Consider the following 19,224-nt stretch of genomic DNA (forward strand, 5'->3'; position numbering starts at 1 on the left):
GACATATACAGCTGTTGGTTGAAGCCACAGAAGTGGATTAAATCACCCAGAGAGGCAGGTAAAGTGCGAAAGAAGACAACCAAGGTTGGAACCTTCCAGATCACTGATCTATGAAATGTGGATACAGAGAAAGAGGGGCTAACAAAGAAATTAGAAAAGACTCAAAAGTGCAGAGTGTTTGCTGAGAAATCAAGGAAGGAGAGCTTAGCTAAAGGTCAAGTGAGATGAGCATTTAAATTGGGTTCCTAGTGAAAAACTTTCTGTAGCATGATAGAGAAGGGAACCAGACTATGTGGGCTTAGAAGAACTCAGTGAAGAGAAGGAAGATATGGTAACTGGAGGAAGAGGTTGAAGAATATGAGCTAAGGGCAGAAAGGGAGGTTGATTAACTTGAAGGGAAGGGATAATAGATGGGCAGGTACAGCAAAGACGGCTAATTGTTGACTGTTGCTGGAGTGTCTCTGTATGGCCTCGTAGCATGGCATATCAGGGCTCCAAGAGGAATTCCTAGAGAGAGTACTCCAGCAAGCACTGTGAAAGCTGCAGAGTGAAGCTGTGTCATACACAATGTTCAGCTTCCACATTGCTTTCTGGAACACTCCAGTCAACAATAGTAGCTAATTCTGTCTTCAGCTATCTGAGCAAGGTGAGAAAGGGCGGAGGGAGTGAGACCTGTCCCTTCCAGACAGAAAGAAGGAAACAGCAGTAGTTATAGTCATGATGCTGGATAGTTCCAAAGAAATGAGCAGTGGTGCAAGAAGAGTGGAGGCTATGAGAGGAGGTGCCTAGCACAATGCCAAGAGCTGTGATTCCCTACAGTGAATGAGGAGGGAGACGGGTCGTCACTCTAGGGAGTTTTCTTCCACCTGCTGCTCCTTGAAGGCCAGGATTTGTATCTTTGTATCTAATGCTTCCTCCTCATTGTTGACATAGGCAGCACAGGCATCATTGTGAAGTAGGTAAACTTTGCATTGGTGCCACACCACTCCCTCCTTTCTGCTTCCTGCTTCTCTTTTTTCTGCATTCCTGACTTGGACCTGTGCCCCTTTGACTACTTCCTGGTTATTCCACCTACACTACCAGGTATATGCTCATGGCCCTGTCTTTTCTGATCCTCATCAAAAACAAAAAACAGTTTTGTGCCTTATTCACTCTGGGTGTTGCTGCTATTTAATCCTGTAAGTTTCCTCCCTAAGAAACTAGAGAGAATCTGGAAAAGAGATCTTTGACTAGTTCTCACCATCAGCTAGATGACCCAGTATAGGCAAGGGGGGCTCTGTTGGTTGTGACATGTGAAAATACAGAACTTCTTTTCTGTCTGCTTCTCTTTGCTCCTGACTTTTATTTTAAGGTCCCATTGCTTCTCCCCCCTCCCCTACCTGGGCTGCCTTCATCCCTTGCTCTGAAGCCAGCCCAAACCCAAACATGAGTTAGCAGCTGCAACCTTACTAAGAAAAGTCCTTAAATACACGCCATTTCCAGAGAAAGGAGCTGTGGTAGTCTGTTTACAGGACCTGTGCATAGCATAGACATTTTTAAACTACTTGCTGGTGTGTGCGTATTTCGGTAATTTAAGACTAACAAAAAAGGTTTACTTTGTGCCTTGGAAATTTTGTTCAGCCCTGAGCCTTAGTTCTTTCCCCCTGCGAAAACAGGAAATTATACTAAATGATCTATAAATTCTTCCTAGCTTTCAGTGATCCTGTGAAAACATAAGAAATTATTTGATCATCTCTATGCTGTACTTCACCTTATAAATTTAATGTTAAATAATGAGCTTTGTAAACATTAATGTCTCCCTAATTACTCCAGTTGCTGACATTATGCCTGTGTGTAATTTCGTAGAGTTGTGGTCACTACATTCACATACTTCCATCATGCCTGTAATATTATTAACCATTCATATATTTCTATATATTTGTATATGAATTATATATAATGTATTTCATTTGTAAATATGTATATACACTTTATATTTTTAGGTATATATTTATGTGGCATATGTATATATATACACGTAGAGAGAGAGAGAGACTATCTTTTCATTTTTGAATTTTTTTTGATGGTCTTATAGTAATTTATCTACTTTTTATTTCCATGAATCTGATTTGAAACAGATTAGTACATTTTATACATAGATTTGGACCTTTTTAAAGCAATTTATTATGAAAATGTGGATGCAGTCACTATGTAGGTCATTTAAAAAGACTGTATAAACGTGTGTCTGTATACACACATCTACAGTCTTTGTATATATACATATATATTTAAATATATGAAATTTTATTTTTGTAATGACATTTCTGACAATACTTATCAGAGCTTCTAGGGAGAAAGAACCATTTAAAGGTATTTGTATCTGTACAGAGTGTTGGTGACTTGAATTATGAAATTAATTTCTAACTCTTTGCTAATTTGCTCAATGTCTTAGACCAAGGATGTATGCGAAAATATAATAGCAGCCACATATGCAATTTAAAAAGTACTAGTTGACATGTTTAAAAAACTAAAAGGGAACAGGTGAAATTAGACAATATATTTTATTTTATTTATTTTTTGATTTTTTTAATATGAAATTTATTGTCAAATTGGTTTCCATGCAACACCCAGTGCTTATCCCAACAGGTACCCTCCTCAATGCCCATCACCCACTTTCCCCTCCCTCCCACCCCCCATCAACCCTCAGTTTATTCTCAGTTTTTAAGAGTCTCTTATGGTTTGGCTCTCTCCCTCTCTAACTTTTTTTTTCCCTTCCCCTCCCCCACAGTCTTCTGTTAAGTTTCTCAGGATCCACATAAGAGTGAAAACATATGGTATCTGTCTTTCTCTGTATGACTTATTTCACTTAGCATGACATTCTCCAGTTCCATCCATGTTGCTACAAAAGGCCACATTTCATTCTTTCTCATTGCCAAGTAGTATTCCATTGTATATATAAACCACAACTTCTTTATCCATTCATCAGTTGATGGACATTTAGGCTCTTTCCATAATTTGGCTAAATATATTTTATTTAACCCAATATATTCAAAATATCATTTTAACATAAAATACAAAAATACACATATAACATATAAAATATAATTAAATATCAAATAGAATGTATAAGTAGGTATTTACATATAATGTTTTGATACAGCTTTTATCAAAAATATGAATATATACAAATGTGTTGATATAAAATATATATACTTTATATAAATATTAAATATAAATAAAATGTAGATTTATCAGTGAGCCATTTTACCATTTGGGGGATATACTAAGTCTTCAAAATCCAGTGTAGACTAAAAGCATACCTATATTCAGACTAGCCATCTTTCAAGTGTCAATATCCATATGTGGCTAGCGGCTACTGTATTTGGACAACACAATGTTAAAAGATACACTTATTTCAGATAATTCTTCTATAAAATTTTTTTAAATTGTTAAGAGTTTTCCAATTGTAAAATGCAGTTTTAAACTACAATTTAAGGAAAACATGTATTACTATCATTTAATAATATTCTGTGCTGGCAGTTGAAGAGTATACAGTATTTCTTTGTAGAAGGTGATTGCGAACTTTATCTGACTCTGGTGTTCCTTCCTATTTCACCTTTTGAAGTTAAGGTTTTAGAGAAAAAACTACCATAAGTACTAGAGATTAAAATCTGTATGCTAAATTTGAATTGACCTTTGAAAGTTATGTAAACCAACCTAAATAAAATCAAAGGTGAGTACAGTTTATAAGCAAGGGTTTTCAAAAATCTTTTCTCTAGCAAAGACAACCTAGTTTTTCTTTTCCTGTCTCTATTCTTTTAATCCATTTTATATTATTTGTTCTTGTGGATTTCTTTAAGGTTTGTTGTTTTCAAATGCCAGCTTCTTTGTTATTTCTGCCATGTTTTTTTGTTGTAGCAGAAAATTCACCATTGATTGTCCTTTGCAAGCTGTTCTTTAAATAAGAGATGAGCAAAATCTAACTCATGCCCCTTCTGAGCTGTTTGAGGTTTCTTTTTCTTATTTTTTTTAATGTTTATTATTTTTGAGAGAGACAGAGACAGAGAGCAGGGAAGGGGCAGAGAGAGACACACAGAATCCGAAGCAGGCTCCAGGCTCTGAGCTGTCAGTGCAGAGCCTGACACAAGGCTTGAACCCACAAACCCTGAGATCATGACCTGAGCTTAAGTTAGATGCTTAACTGACTGAATCACCCAGTCACCCCAATGAGCCATTTGAGTTTTGCGGTTTGTTTGTTTTGTGGGAACATAACATTTTAAACTAACATTAATGGTGAAGATGATGGTCTTTTAGAGAATATCTTGACTTGTTCTTTTTTTAGTTTCTTAGAATATGAAATGCTGTGTTGGATATTTTCCTTTGAGAAATATCTCTTGGGAAAGAGGGAGAAGCTGAGGAGAGCACCAGGTTGCTAATAAGAGATTAGTGTTTCAATTCCAGCTTTCCTTCTTGAGAACTTCCCCATTTTTAGAACCTCAATTAGCTCATTTTTAAAAAGGAAGATGTGTTCATTATCTTGAAGCTTTCTCTTAGATATAAATGTCTTTAAACTTAATTAAAGTCAGCTTTATAGTTTTTGTGACTGAGGACATCCGACATGTCAGCTAGCCTGGTCTACTGTTCCACAGACAAGCAAAGTGAGGTAAGATAGGTGAAGTGACTTGAAGAAGGCACACATGTGCAGCATGATCATGGGTTTAGTGGCTTTTACTTTGTATTGGGAGACAAATATTTTGACATTAAAAAATTTACTTTAGGAATGTGGTTTTAATAGGTTTAGGGAAGCATTAAGCTTAACTAATGCCTGTATGTAGTATCTGAGCTATATCAATGTGGATTCAATGATCATTTAAAAACATCCTAAGACTCCAGTTCACTAACAGAAAATGCAGATTTTAACAATAATTTGCACGTGTAGGGCTTAAATAAAAACTCACTCATCTTTTAGCTGCCTTGAAAAAGGTTAAGAATTCTATTTTCCTCTCATAAGGTTTGCTGACTCACAAAATTGAAGCATGATTGTGTTTTACTTTTACTTGCAAATTTGTGAAGTGTCAGAAATCACTTGCAGGAGACACAAAACTCAACTAAAAACAGAATCCCATTTAAAGTTACATAGAATGCTCAAGTAATCATAACTTTATCAAAATATGCACAGAAAAGCTATGTGATATCTGAGAGACAGGAAAAACACCTGTAAATGCTACTCAAAATCACATCACTTTATTAATATATATTTTTATTAAGTAAACTTTGCACCCAGCATGGGGCTCGAAATCATAACCCTCAGATCAAGAGTCACATGCTCTACCAACTGAGCCATCCAGGCCCCAAAATGATGTTACTTTAATTAATATTTAGCTTTTGAAAGCATGGAAGGCTACTTCGACTTCCCACCCTCTGTAGGAATCTTTCAACTATGTGTGAGTGTGATTGAATCAGTATGTGTTTTAAAAATAATATAGTTAATTACGTCTGGAGGAGTCATTTTTCTGTTTTTACTGAAACTGTTTTAGCATTTATACTTAAAACATACACTTCCTTGTCTTTGTAGAAAATTATAAAAATCATTGACATAAAAAAAAGTGACCAGAAATAATCCTCCGGGGAAAAAAAAGGTGAAAAATGACTTGGAGCAACAGAAATGTACAAACATTAAGTTATTTTTTAACTCAGTCCCTAGAACCTCTGACAGATTTATATTGTTTTCATTAGGCAAGCCATCAGGAGCCCTCATTGAAGCCTTGGCTCTGAAGCTCCTTGGCTTTGTTTTCTCAGACCCATTAGTCACCTCCCTGGATCACAGGTCCCCATGTTATTTCATTTAGTTTTTAATTCTTTGATTTTCCATTTGTTTTAATTTTTATTATTGAAGTGTAATTGATACATAGCATTACTATTTTCAGGTGTGTAACATAGTGATTCGACAATTCTATATGGTGTGCAAGAAAGGGGCTTCATTTGATTGTTTCTCAACTCCCTCTAGGCTCTAAATTATATGACGTGCATTAATTCTGAGACTGCACCAGAGAAATAAACCAAAGACAAAGCAAGATATTGAAAACTGGTAATATTTCTAGATGAAAATAATCTCTGAAATAATGGGAAGATGGAATTGGCAGAAAATTATAGATTGTGTAGTTGGAGGCTAAATTCAAGAGGCATTCCACAGGCTTCCAGCATTTGTTATGGATAGTAAGGATGACCTCTCAAGTGAAGGCAGGACATAGAAGGTGCTCACTCAATGTGAAGTAAACCACAGTGAGTGTCTACCCTCCAGTGGCTATAGAATATATCTAGATGCTGAAAGGGACAGAAGGTGGCCTCAGAGATTGGTCCCTATGTCTCCTCAGCCATGTCTCATCATTAAGTTTTAGGAATGCACAACTACTTATGGTTGCATGCACACACCACGCAGTTCTACTGTGCAGGAATTTGGTCATTGTTTTCCCTCTGTCTGGAATAATTACCACCACCTACCCACCACCCACTCCTGCTGCCCCCACTCTTACCCTTCATCTGGCCAGCCTCTACTGATTGTTAGAAACTCAGCCCAGAGGTCACCTTAGAAGCCAGGTCTGGTTCCTCTTCCCTTTTTTTCACCTAACCCTGGACACTTCCTCTGTCATGACACTCATTCTACATCACAGTAACACCTGGCGTTCCCTGACTTCAGGTTCTCCTTTTTGGTTATACACAAATAGCCCCTAAAGTCTGTAGCATGTAGTGATGTGTTTTTACTGAGGTTTAATTTTAAAGTTTATTTACTTTTGAGAGAGAGACAGAGCATAAGCGGGGAGAGGGACAGAAAGAGAGGGAGACACAGAATCCGAAACAGGCTCTAGGCTCCCAGCACAGAGCCTGACATGGGGCTCAGACTCACAAACTGCGAGATCATGACCTGAGCCGAAGTCAGACACTTACCGACTGAGCCACTCAGGTACCCCAAACTGAAGATTTATTTTAAATAATTATTCTTTATTTCATCTAATATAAGAGACCATTGCTCATGAGACCTTTTACCATTTTATGTTCTGTGAAGAAAAAAAAAAGTGACTGGCAGACTGTTGACAAGGTATCAATTGTAGGACATATCCTAGCTTCGGGAATGTTGGGATGTGAACAGATTTGCACTTGTTCAGTGATGTGTGGTGCCATGAAGCTGGTGTTTGGGAATGCGTGATTTTACTCTAGGATGCAAATGTACCACTTTGCACCCACATCACTTGAAAAGTGTGTTTCTTATGGGGGAAAAATGGCCCACTTCCCAAAGAAAGCTAAATGCTGGTGTGCACAGCAGTACTGAGGAGCTCTCAGTGATGATTTTTAGTTGGAAAATAGGAATTTTGAATAAGTTGGGAAAAGACAAATTTGGCAGTGACTCAGATCTACAATTCAAGAGAATCCACCATATGCTCAGTACAGATACAGGGAAAAGGGATTCTGGACTCAGTTTCAACTAGTGCTCCATCTAAAAGAAAAACTACTCACTGATGGAAGAGAAAAATCTGCTAAAGTTGGAAAGGTAATTTGAGACTTAAAACTGCACAAGATACACAACACACTTAGAAAATGTGATTCAAGAGAAAGCTTATTGTAATATTTTTCCAGATTCAAAGTACTGATACAGTGAAATGTAACTACTATCTTACCTTTACTCTGTTAAGTGTTGGCTGAAGAGTTTTGAATTCTTTGCATAACTCAAATGTAATTGGAGGTGCCATCAGCTAACTCCATAAGCTCATAGAAAAGGATTCTGGGCCAGAACAAATGTTCACTGTGGCTGAAGCCAGCCTATGTGGAATGAAAATACTTCCCCATGTTAGATTTCCAAGGAGGAGACTCTAGTAGAAGGGTTTAAGGCATCTGAGGACAAACCAACTCCTCTTCTTTGCAACAATGCATCAAACTTTGTTTAACACAGGCTTGCTTTAGCATTCTGAGAACCATGGAGTATTTGGAAAAAACTTTGTCTTAGGTATTGGCCATCTATTGTGTTCCAAATGGCTTTTCAATGGCTGTAGGAAATAAAACGCAATTTGTAGCCTGTATGCATGGGTGACTAAAACTGAAGACACCACAGCAAGCATGTAAGAAAAGAGGAAAAAATAAGGAAAAATAAGCAGAATCATTGCCTAGAGCTCCGGTACAAACACCGAATGAAGTATCCCTCATCCCCGTTCCCCCAATTCTCCCCACAAGGCAGAATGGCCTCTCAGCCACATGGGTGTGGCTGAGAACAGCTGTGGTCTTACTGCCTGGCATGAGGTAAACTACTTCAAGGTACAGCCTGGTTAAGTCTAGGAGGGTTAGGTTGGCAGGCTTTGTGTCACCTGAGAAGGCACTGACCTCAGCAGTACTTCCGCCTTTGAACAGACATCTTTCCCCTTTAGTACAAAGAGGCCACTCCTCACTAACCCATCCCCATACCATCTGAGTTGTTACATCAAAATTAGGAACTTACTGTCTTTTTAAGTAAGCTGAATGGCCAATGGGGGGCTTGAACCCATAACTCCCAGATCAAGAATCACATGCTCTACCCACTTAGCCAGCCAGGAACACCAGGAATTTGCCTTTTATTGATCTGTTAACTCTTGGGTCCCTACTTCTTTGAGAAAGTCTTAATTCTTATTGACTCATCTGCTTTGTCCTTCCTTGGGGATAGAGTTTAGTGAAACACAAACATTCATATGGTCATATCCTGTGAATTTAACAGTGTCTGTGCTTTTCTTTTTCTTTTCATGGCACTCATGTCATGGAAAGTCGATAAACAGCTTGATGCTTCCTTTTCTTTGCTTATCTCCCAAAGCAGTATGGCCACAAGCAGAACTTTGGGAAATCTTCTCTGTGCCATTCATTTAAAAAAACATTTTTAAAAAATGTTTATTTTTTAGAGACAGAGCATGAGCAGGGGAGGGACAGAGAGAGAGGGAGACACAGAATCCAGAACAGGCTCCAGGCTCTGAGCACAGAACCCAATGTGGGGCTCAAACTCATAAACTGAACCATGAGATCATGACCTGAGCTGAAGTCGGACACTCAACTGACTGAGCCACCCAGGTGCCCTATTCTCTCTGCCATTCAAATGCTTGAGACATGATACCATTCATTATGGACTTCTTTCATAAGTGTCTCATGGCAGAAGTGGAGATACAGCCTCCTTTGCAGAATCAAATTGTAGTATTAGCTAATTTTAGACTTTATAGTGTTTAATAGGGAAAACGATTTTTTAACAGCAGATTTTACAAATTTGGGGGTTCGCAAAGATCTTTTTATATGTCCCTTGCAAATTTCAAGAGTCTCCTGGATCTGGACATTATGTTTATAAGTCTATCTTAATGGCTCAACCTACATTGTCCAGTACTGTACTAATAACCACATGTGGCCATTGAGCACTTAATATGGCAAGTCTCAATTGAGATGTACTGTAAGTGTAAAATACACACCAGATTTCAGATGGTACAAAAACACAGATGCAAAATATATCAGTAAATTACTTATTGATTATATGTTGAAATAATATTTTAGATATATTGAGTTGAATAAAATATATTATTTAAAACTTTTTTACTGTTTCTGGGGCGCCTGGGTGGCGCAGTCGGTTAAGCGTCCGACTTCAGCCAGGTCACGATCTCGCGGTCCGTGAGTTCGAGCCCCGCGTCAGGCTCTGGGCTGATGGCTCGGAGCCTGGAGCCTGTTTCCGATTCTGTGTCTCCCTCTCTCTCTGCCCCTCCCCCGTTCATGCTCTGTCTCTCTCTGTCCCAAAAATAAAAATAAAAAACGTTGAAAAAAAAAAAATTAAAAAAAAAAAAAAATAAAAAAAAAAAATAAAACTTTTTTACTGTTTCTTTTTACTTTTTTTTTAAATTTTTAATGTTTATTTATATTTGAGAGACAGAGTATGAGCAGGGGAGGGGCAGAGAGAGAGACACAGAATCTGAAGCAGGCTCCAAGCTCTGAGCTGTCAGCACAGAGCCCAACGTGGGGCTTGAACTCACAAACTGCGAGATCATGACCTGAGCTGAAGTCAGACGCTTAACGACTGAGCCATCCAGGCACCCCTGTTTCTTTTTACTTTTTAACATGGCTATTCAATCATTTAAAATTACATATGTAGCTTATAGTGTATTTCTACTGGACAGAGCTGATCTAGACTGTAGGTTTCTTGAGGCTAGGACAGTGCCTGGTGCATATAATTAGATGTGTGGTGCATGTTAGATAAACCAAACTGTTGAACTGAAATGAAGGAATGGATGAGAATTATAATGATTTTTTAAAGTAGTGATTTTGACGCTGTGAATTTAGAAAGTGGTAGGGCAAGATGAGGTGAATTTTGTGCGGAAATCTTAAAATGTGTGTTAATTGTCCCTGGTGTATGGGGCTGGAGATGGGAGTCCTGACTACAGCTGCCTTCTCATGAGACATTTAGATATGCCCTGTAGAGTTGATCTGATTTTCCCACCCATGATTTCTTTGCTGTAGTACTATATTATAATTCAGGTTAAGATCCATTTCCAGAAAGGGCTTTTCCTGTATGCCATTTAGCTGTGGTATTCAGACTTAATGTGCTTCATAATCACTTGCAAAGCCTGTTACAAATGCAGATTCCCAGACTGCCCAGAGATTTTGGATCATTAGGTAAAGGAATGAGGCCTAGGAATCTGCCTGTTAACACCCCAGAAGATTCCAGTGTACGTGGCCTATAAACAGTACCTTGAGGAACACTGGCATCATAATCCAGAAATAGCTTAAAAGTCCAAGTAGAAGGGGCAGTGTGCTCAGTGATTTTTTTTAAAGTTTTTATTTTTAAGTAATCTCTACACCTAACATGGAGTTCAAAGTTACAACAGGAGATCAAAAGTTGCGTGCTCCACCGACTGAGCCAGCCAGGCATCCCTTTTGCTCAGTGATTTTTATTATCTATTATTACATGACAAAGAAATTGTTAAATACTTTAATAATTGAAAATGAAAACGTTTTAGCAAAGGAAACAACAGTGAAAAGGCAACCTACCGAATAGGAGAAAGTATTTGCAAACTGTAAAGGGTTAATATTAAGAATATATAGGGGCGCCTGGGTGGCTCAGTCGGTTAAGCATCCGACTTCGGCTCGGGTCATGATCTCGCGGTCCATGAGTTCGAGCCCCGCGTCGGGCTCTGTGCTGACAGCTCAGAGCCTGGAGCCTGTTTCCGATTCTGTGTCTCCTTCTCTCTCTGCCCCTCCCCCGTTCATGCTCTGTCTCTCTCTGTCTCAAAAATAAATAAACGTTAAAAAAAAAAAAAAAAGAATATATAAAGGACTCCTACAATGCAATAACATAATTGTCCAATTGAAAAACTGGCAAAGGACTTGAATAGACATTTGTCTAAAGAAGATATGAAAATGGATAGTAAGCATTGAAAAGAGGCTCAACATCACTAGTGATCAGGGAAATGTAAATCAAAATCACAGTGAGATACCACCTCACATCCATTAGGGTGACTCCTACCACAAGAAAGAAAGAAAGAAGAAAGAAAGAAAGAAAGAAAGAAAGAAAGAAAGGAAAGAAAGAGAAAGAAGAAAGAAGGAAGGAAGGAAGGAAGGAAGGAAGGAAGGAAGGAAGGAAGGAAGAAAGGAAGAAAGAAGGAGGGAGGGAGGAAGGAAGGAAGGAGAGAAAGAAGGAAAGAAAGAAAGAAAAGAAAGGAAGGAAGAAAAAGAAAAGGTAAACAACAGGTGTTGGGGAGGATATGGAGAAACTGAAAACCTTGGAGTACTGTTGGTAGGATTTTACAATGGTGCAGTCACTGTGGAAAAAAGTATGGAGGTTCCTCAAAAATCAAAAATAGGGGGCGCCTGGGTGGCGCAGTCGGTTAAGCGTCCCACTTCAGCCAGGTCACGATCTCGCGGTCTGTGAGTTCGAGCCCCGCGTCGGGCTCTGGGCTGATGGCTCGGAGCCTGGAGCCTGTTTCCGATTCTGTGTCTCCCTCTCTCTCTGCCCCTCCCCCGTTCATGCTCTGTCTCTCTCTGTCCAAAAAAAAAAAAAAAAAAAAAAAATCAAAAATAGAACTACAATATGAGGGGTGCCTGGGTGGATCAGTCAGTTAAGTGTCTGACTTCGCCTCAGGTCATGATCACGCGGTTTGTGAGTTGGAGCCCCACATCAGGCTCTCGGCTCTCAGCACAGAGCCCTGCATCAGGCTGTCTACTGTTGGCACAGAGCCTGCTCAGATCCTCTGTCCCCCTGTCTCTCTGCCCCTCCCCCTCTCTTGTGCATGTGTGCAAAAGCTTTCTGTCAAAAATAAAACATTAAAAAAAAAAAAAAGAACTACCATACGATCTATCAGTCCCATTTCTGGATATGTATATATAAAAAACCTGGATATTTGGACACCCTTGTTCATTGCAGTATTATTCATAGCCAAAATCTGGAAGCAACCTAAATGTCCATCAGTGGATGGATGGGTAAAGAAATAAGCTTTGTACATACAATGGAATATTATTCCACCTTTAAAAAGAAGGAAAACCTGTCATAGGTTACAACATGGATGAACCTTGACACCCTTATGCTAAGTAAAATAAACCAGTCACAAAAATGACATACTGCATGATTTCACTTATATGATGTGTCTAAGATAGTGAAACCCATAGAAACAGGAAGAATGGTGGTTGCCAGTGTTGGGGGGGCAGTGGAGGAAATGAGGAATGGTTCAATGGGTATAGAGTTTCAGTCATGCAAGATGAAAAAGTTCTGGAGATCTGTTATATAACAAATATACATATAGTTAACAATACTGTAATGCACATTAAAAAATTGTTAAGAGGATAAATTTTGTTTTTTACCACAATTAAAAATAATTAAGTGTTAATTAAAAATGAAAAAGTATCAACTGTCCTAATAGTTCATGGTGAAATTGGACTCAAGGAAAGACTATAATTTTGTTTCCTTGAACAGTACCTTTTCATGAGAAATTTTGTTGGAAGCTTGAAGCTAAATAAAGTAAATGCATACTTGCAGGGAAGCTGTGTGGGTGTTAAGACTAGAAGTGAGTGGCCTTTCCATGATTTACTGAGTAGAGGGCAAAGCTTACTCATCATGAATGTCATTCCCAAAGCATCTTGTCCAAAAACTTGGATGCCCTCCAGGAGGAAAAGACATGCTGATTATTGGATGCTGTCATTTCAGAGGCATCCAGACACTCCAGCAAAATGTCTTCCTTCCTCTCTCCTGTCCCTACACCTGAAGCCTGGAATTTTAACACTTTCATTTTGGTTTCCTTAAAACATTAAAAAAAATTAATCATTGAGGGGCATTGATTGCCAGGACCCTTTCTGATGCAGAGGGAGAACAGGTGGGTTGATTTTGTGGAGTAGCCAGAAGCACTCCTGTGCTGAGCATTCACTCTGGCAGCCAGCATTCTGTGTCTGGACAGAGGCCATTCCTTTAGGTAACAATCTCTCCAGTCTTTCCAGAAACTGGTAGGCAAATGTGGTTGGGTTGGGTTGGTTTGCTCTGCCCCTGAGGATGGCCATTTTCCTGAGTAGGGCAAAGAAAGTGGGGGACAAAAACTAGAGTTACTTCCATATTTACTAATGGTTTAGGATTGGAAGATTTTATGTGTGTCAGATTAACATATAATTATAGTGTTAACTGTTAAACATTTGTTTTATTTCAGGTTATAATATAACTTATCCTCTCATGCTTTTTCCCTGCCCCTTCTCCCCAAATCATCAACAGTAGAAAAAAGAAGAAGAAAACATGTCAGGACACAAATGGTAAGTAATTTGTTGTCTTTTCTGAATTGGGAGAGACTAATGAAAGAAGAAAGCACATTGTATATGCTCAGTAAATCTGTGTTGCATAGAAAAATCATGATTTAGGGGCGCCTGGGTGGCTCAGTTGGTTGAGCATCTGACTGTTGATTTGGGCTCAGGTCAGGATTCCACGGGTGTGGGATCAAGCCCTAAATCAGGCTCCACACTGAGCATGGAGCCTACTTAAGATTCTCTCTCTCTCCCTCTGCCCTTCTCCCCTGCTCACTCTCTCTCAAAGAACAAAAACTAAAAAAATATAAGTAAATAGGTAGATAGAAAGGAATCTGTATAAAAAGAAAAAGAAAAAGAAAGAAAAAGAAAAAGAAAAATCAAGAATCACATTAGCAGTAAATAATGTTAGCTGCTATCCAATATGGAGTTTAGTCAAGTTTCAATATCTTTTCTAAATAAATATGGAAACCAAATCACTAAAAATATTATAAGTTCTTATGTAATGTATATTCTCTTAAGAAATTAATTTACATATAACTTTTCTTTTGAGAATCTAATGGCTTTTCTTACTACCAGTTTTTCAAATGTAATAAGTTGATACTTTTTTTAGCACTATTTTATTTATAGGTTATTAGCGTTATCAGGAAACTTGATATAGGGCAGCTATAAAATAATGAGTGAACACGAACCCAGACTCATTAATTTATAGTCATGACTTCAACCTTCATGAACACTTAAGGAGGTAAATATGGTTAGAAGATGATGATGCTGAGTCAAATGTGGTAATCATGGCAATGTCAGCACTGTCATTTACATGCCTATAACACATCTCAGCAGCATATTAAACGTCTTAGAAATTCCAGATCTGCTACAAGCAGTGTTTCTGAACCATTTTGAACTCATGACCGACCAGGCAGGTAGATCTTTGTCATGTTTCATCTCTTGAATTTGTAGCATGAAAAATTGTGATGTGTATTTTCATGTTTCAAATGTACAATTAATTATAAATATACTTTTAATTTTTTAATTTTATTATTATTTTTTAGGAATATACTTTTTAATCCTTCCTGTCTCAGTAAAGAAGTAATCAGGCCCAAGGCCTCTGTAGTATCAAATGTCAAACCTTAAAAGAATTTTTGCATGTCTTAAAATGTAACAAGTTTTAAAATTTTTTTTTTATTTTTTTAATGTTTTTTTTTTTTATTTATTTTTGGGACAGAGAGAGACAGAGCATGAACGGGCGGGAGAGGGGCAGAGAGAGAGGGAGACACAGAATCGGAAACAGGCTCCAGGCTCCGAGCCATCAGCCCAGAGCCTGACGCGGGGCTCGAACTCACGGACCGCGAGATCGTGACCTGGCTGAAGTCGGACGCTTAACCGACTGCGCCACCCAGGCGCCCAAAATGTAACAAGTTTTAAAGGATAATTCATAAATGGCTAAGGGATTTAGTTTCCCTGAGTATCACCATTTGCCAGCTTTGTAACCAAGAGTTGTCAGACTGTTTTCTTAATTGTTCCATCTTGCTTTGTTAAGACAAAGGGGTGGCTCTGTCCTGTGACCCTCATACTGGCTGTCATATCCTGGCAGCAGACTAGGGAAGTAGGTAGTCATGCACCTGAGAGAGACAGGAGAGCCCTAAGAAGTAGGCACTTCCCCAAAGTCTTTTTCCCTCTAACTCTGCCACTGCATTGCTTGCTGCTGAAATGCAGTGGCTGCAGAAAACATTGAAATGAGCCCTGGCCTGGATTTTAATCCTGTGTGACTTTGGGCAGAATTCGTAAGCTTTTGAAACCTAAGATACCTCATTTGTTAAATGACAGAGGTGAGGGGTGTTCATTAGATCTCTGAAGTCCCTTTGTCTTTGTCTTTTTTTCAAAATGGAAATTTTTTTAATCCATGACCTTTCACAATAAATAAATAAGTACATAAGTAAGTAAGTAAATAAAAGGTACAAAGAAGTCCACCCTATTCCCCACTCCTAAAAATTCTGTTTCCCCAAATAGTTTTGGAGGGTATATCCTTCCAGTCTTTTAATGGTTTTTTTTTTTTTTTAATGTTTAGTTTTGAGAGAGAGAAAGAGACAGAGTGCGAGCCAGGGAGGGGCAGAGAGAGAGGTAGACACCGAATCTGAAGCAGGCTCCAGGCTGTGAGCTGTCAGCACAGAGCCTGACGCGGGGCTCGAAGTCACAGACTGAGATCATTACCTGAACCAAAGTCAGATGCTTAACTGACTGAGCCACCCGGTACCCCCTTCCAATCTTTTAAAGCACATATTTATAGAGATAGATTTTCTCTTTTACATAAAAGTTATATACTTTTCCACTTGTTTTCTCTGATGTGAGCTCATAGTAAAACAATTTTTAATTCAAGTATAGTTGATACACAGTGTTAATTAGTTTCAGGTGTAGAGCATAGTGGTTCAACAAGTCTATACATATAAAAAGAAACTTTTAAATAAGGCAGAAACCATGAAGGTCCCCCAAATCCTACTCCTCTAATGATAACCTTTGTAAAGAAGTTATCTGAAACCCCTTTTGACTTTTTAAGAATAAATTTGTGTGTGGAAAATTGTAAATGCCATCTGGAAGGAGAGTAGAAATCACCAAGTTTCAAGGTATAGGTATTTTTATGTAGTAATGTAAAGCAACTTATGCTTTAGGACTCAGGTCTGGCACCTTTGGAGTAGTGATAGCATGCAGTGGAAAAAGGTACATGTCTGCAGAGAGGAGAAACAAGGGATCCTGTGTGGACCTGTGCACTAGGAACTCTAGACAGGAGGAGGGTGTAGACGACATGGGGAGATATAGAACACTATGGCAACATTTCTGTCAATATTTGAGGTGCTCTGGTCTTTTACAGAATTTGATTTCATCTCAATTCTTTTTCTAATTTCTGTTTTACATATACTGTGTCCTTCCTGAAAGAATGTGGTTTTTTTTTTCCTATCTGTATTTTAAACATTTATGTTTAAGAATTTAAAGTTTTAATATCAGGGGCACCTGGTTGGCTCAGTCAGTTAAGCATCCCACTTCGGCTCATGAGTTTGAGCCCCACGTTGGGCTTTGTGCTCACAGCTCAGAGCCTGATTCAGATTCTGTGTCTCTCTCACTCTCTCTGCCCCTTCTCTGCTCTCTCTCTCTCTCTCTCTCTCTCTCTCTCTCTCTCTCTGTCTTTCTCAAAGATAAGTAAACATTTAAAAAAATTTAAATTTTTAGTATCAGAAATCGGTAAAGATTTTTTAATTGTTTTTTATTTTTTTAATTTCATTTCACTGTGGTTAAGACTACTTAACATGAGATGTGCCCTTTTAACAACTTTTTAAGTGTACAATACAGTTAAGTGTAGGTACAGTGTTGTAGAGCAAGACATCTAGAATTTACTCATCTTGCATAATTGAAACCTTGTACCCCTTCAGTAATTGTTTCCTATTTCCCTCTCACCCCATCCAGCCTCTTGGTAACCACTGTTTTCCTTTCTGATTCTATGAGTTTGACTGTTTTAGGTACCTCTAGGACACATTTTAAATGTGCTATTTTTCAACCCCTTATCTCTACTTTTCTGCCATCACTTCACTGTCAGCTCTAATGCTAGAGTGGAGAGAACATTGGTGTCTGGCCTTGTCTCTATAACTCCCTGGGCTGCTTGAACCAGGCACCCTGCCTAGTTTGGCCTCACTTTCTCCACTTGGAAAAGGAGTATGTCCAACCTGCTGGTAGCTAAACTCTTCAAGGTTTAGCTTCTCAATTTCCTGCAAAAGCCACTTGATTTCCTCACTAACTTTTAAGGTTTCACAGTAAGAGTTGGTTGACTTTTTTGGTGTAATAACCACATAAGAAAGTATCTATATGTTTGTTAATGTTATTATATAATGGTTAGATAGATTTGTTCACACTAAAATAGCTTAATATTTATGAAAGTCGTGAATAAGATACCTCTTTAAATGTTTTTTTAGCAGTTATCCCTGGGACTTACAGGATCGATATACTCAAGATAAGTCTGTAGTAAATAAGATGCAGCAGAAGTATTGGGAAACGAAGCAAGCCTTTATTAAAGCCACAGGGAAGAAAGAAGATGAGCATGTTGTTGCCTCTGATGCAGACCTGGATGCCAAGCTAGAGGTGAGCTGGTCGCCTGGGCAAGCCTAGGTGAGCTTTGTATCTGAAAACATATTGCAAACTAGTTCTTGAGGAAAATCTAGGATGAGGTAAATTCAATTCCAGAATATATATATAGTTTTTTATTTGAGAGAAAGAGAAAGAATCTTAAGTAGGCTGTAGGCTCCACACTCAGCACGGAGCCCAATGTAGGACTCGATCCCACGACCCTGGAATCGTGACCTGAGCTAAAATCAAGAATCGGGTGCTCACCCACCTGAGCCACCCAGGTGCCCTAATCCCAGCATATTTTTTAAAAACCTACAAATTCTTGTGTAACCACTAGTATGCTTCAGTTAATTTGTTTTTCAAGTTTGTGGCTGGATTGCATGGCAAGTGGTAAATTCTCAATAAATGCTTGTTGAAAAAAGTTAATGGAATCAGAAACCCACTGTACATGGTATTACACTAGGGTCAGGCAAATACTTAACATTCTAAAAAGGGGAAAAGATGATAGCACAAGATCCTAGTAGAGTCTAATAAAATTCTTGAATGAATTAACTAAGCAGATATTTAGTTAGATTAGTTAAAAATACAGTAAGTTGAATTCCTATCTGGTTGATTCCCAAATACTAATATAACTAGTAGAAGGCCCACTAACTCCCTGTCTTGCTAGACATTCTGCCAATAGTTTAGATTAAAATTTAAAAAGCATACTTATCACTTCTGTGAGGAACATTACATGACCTGATAAGAATTCAAAATGATCTCTAAATTTAACATCAAAGCTAGGGAGTGCCTGGAGTCTCAATTCGTTGAACATCCAACTCTTGATTTCTGCTCGGGTCATGATCCCAGGGTCATGGGATCGACCCCAGCTTTGGGCTCCACACACAATGGGAGCTTAAGCTCTGCTTGAGATCCTCTCTCTCCCTCTCTCCTCCTTTCCCTTTGCCCCTCTCCCCCACCCCCTCTCTCAACAAACAAACAAACAAACAAACAAACAAACAAGCATATAAGCTAAAATTAATGAACTGCACATTTAACAGGACTAGAGTAAAAAGCCCAGGATTTCAAAAGGTTATACTGGAACAGAGAGGCTTAAGGGGACCTATATTAGTTCTTGATTGTATAGAAAGGTCTGTCATGTGGGAGAAGGATAATTCATTCTGTGCCTCTGAGGGGAGAACCAGACCCAGGGCCCCTGTTCATAGTATGTATCTTTCATGAAAATATCCCAAATGTTTATGCATTTGTCTGCCTTACTTCCACTAACAGATCAAATTCCATGTCAGCCTTATTCACCATAGTATCCTCAGCCAGACACACTATACACATTCAGTAAATACTAACTGAATCAGTGTGCGTGTTAATACAATAAATATC

The 19,224-nt window shown here is 38.5% G+C and overlaps 1 protein-coding gene across 25 annotated transcripts in view; it reads left to right on the forward strand.

The window, feature by feature from the left end:
- The window catches only part of ICA1 (islet cell autoantigen 1), a 154,672-nt gene that overhangs the window by 7,377 nt on the left and 128,071 nt on the right, over positions 1-19,224 (forward strand). For 16 of the 25 annotated variants that reach the window (XR_009261278.1, XR_009261279.1, XM_058728724.1 and 13 more), the window contains 2 exons: positions 13,653-13,752; positions 17,697-17,862. Coding sequence is in view for 23 of the 25 variants with exons in the window: in XM_058728724.1 (XP_058584707.1) it covers positions 13,736-13,752; positions 17,697-17,862 (183 nt within the window). In the remaining 2 variants the exon portion in view is untranslated. Of the gene's footprint in view, positions 1-1,064; positions 1,084-13,652; positions 13,753-17,696; positions 17,863-19,224 lie in introns of those variants that run through there. The other 9 variants (XM_058728709.1, XM_058728710.1, XM_058728711.1 and 6 more) reach the window with 4 other exon arrangements.

The sequence above is a fragment of the Neofelis nebulosa genome, chromosome 4 (genome assembly GCF_028018385.1).
Source record: "Neofelis nebulosa isolate mNeoNeb1 chromosome 4, mNeoNeb1.pri, whole genome shotgun sequence".
Taxonomy (NCBI): domain Eukaryota; kingdom Metazoa; phylum Chordata; class Mammalia; order Carnivora; family Felidae; genus Neofelis; species Neofelis nebulosa.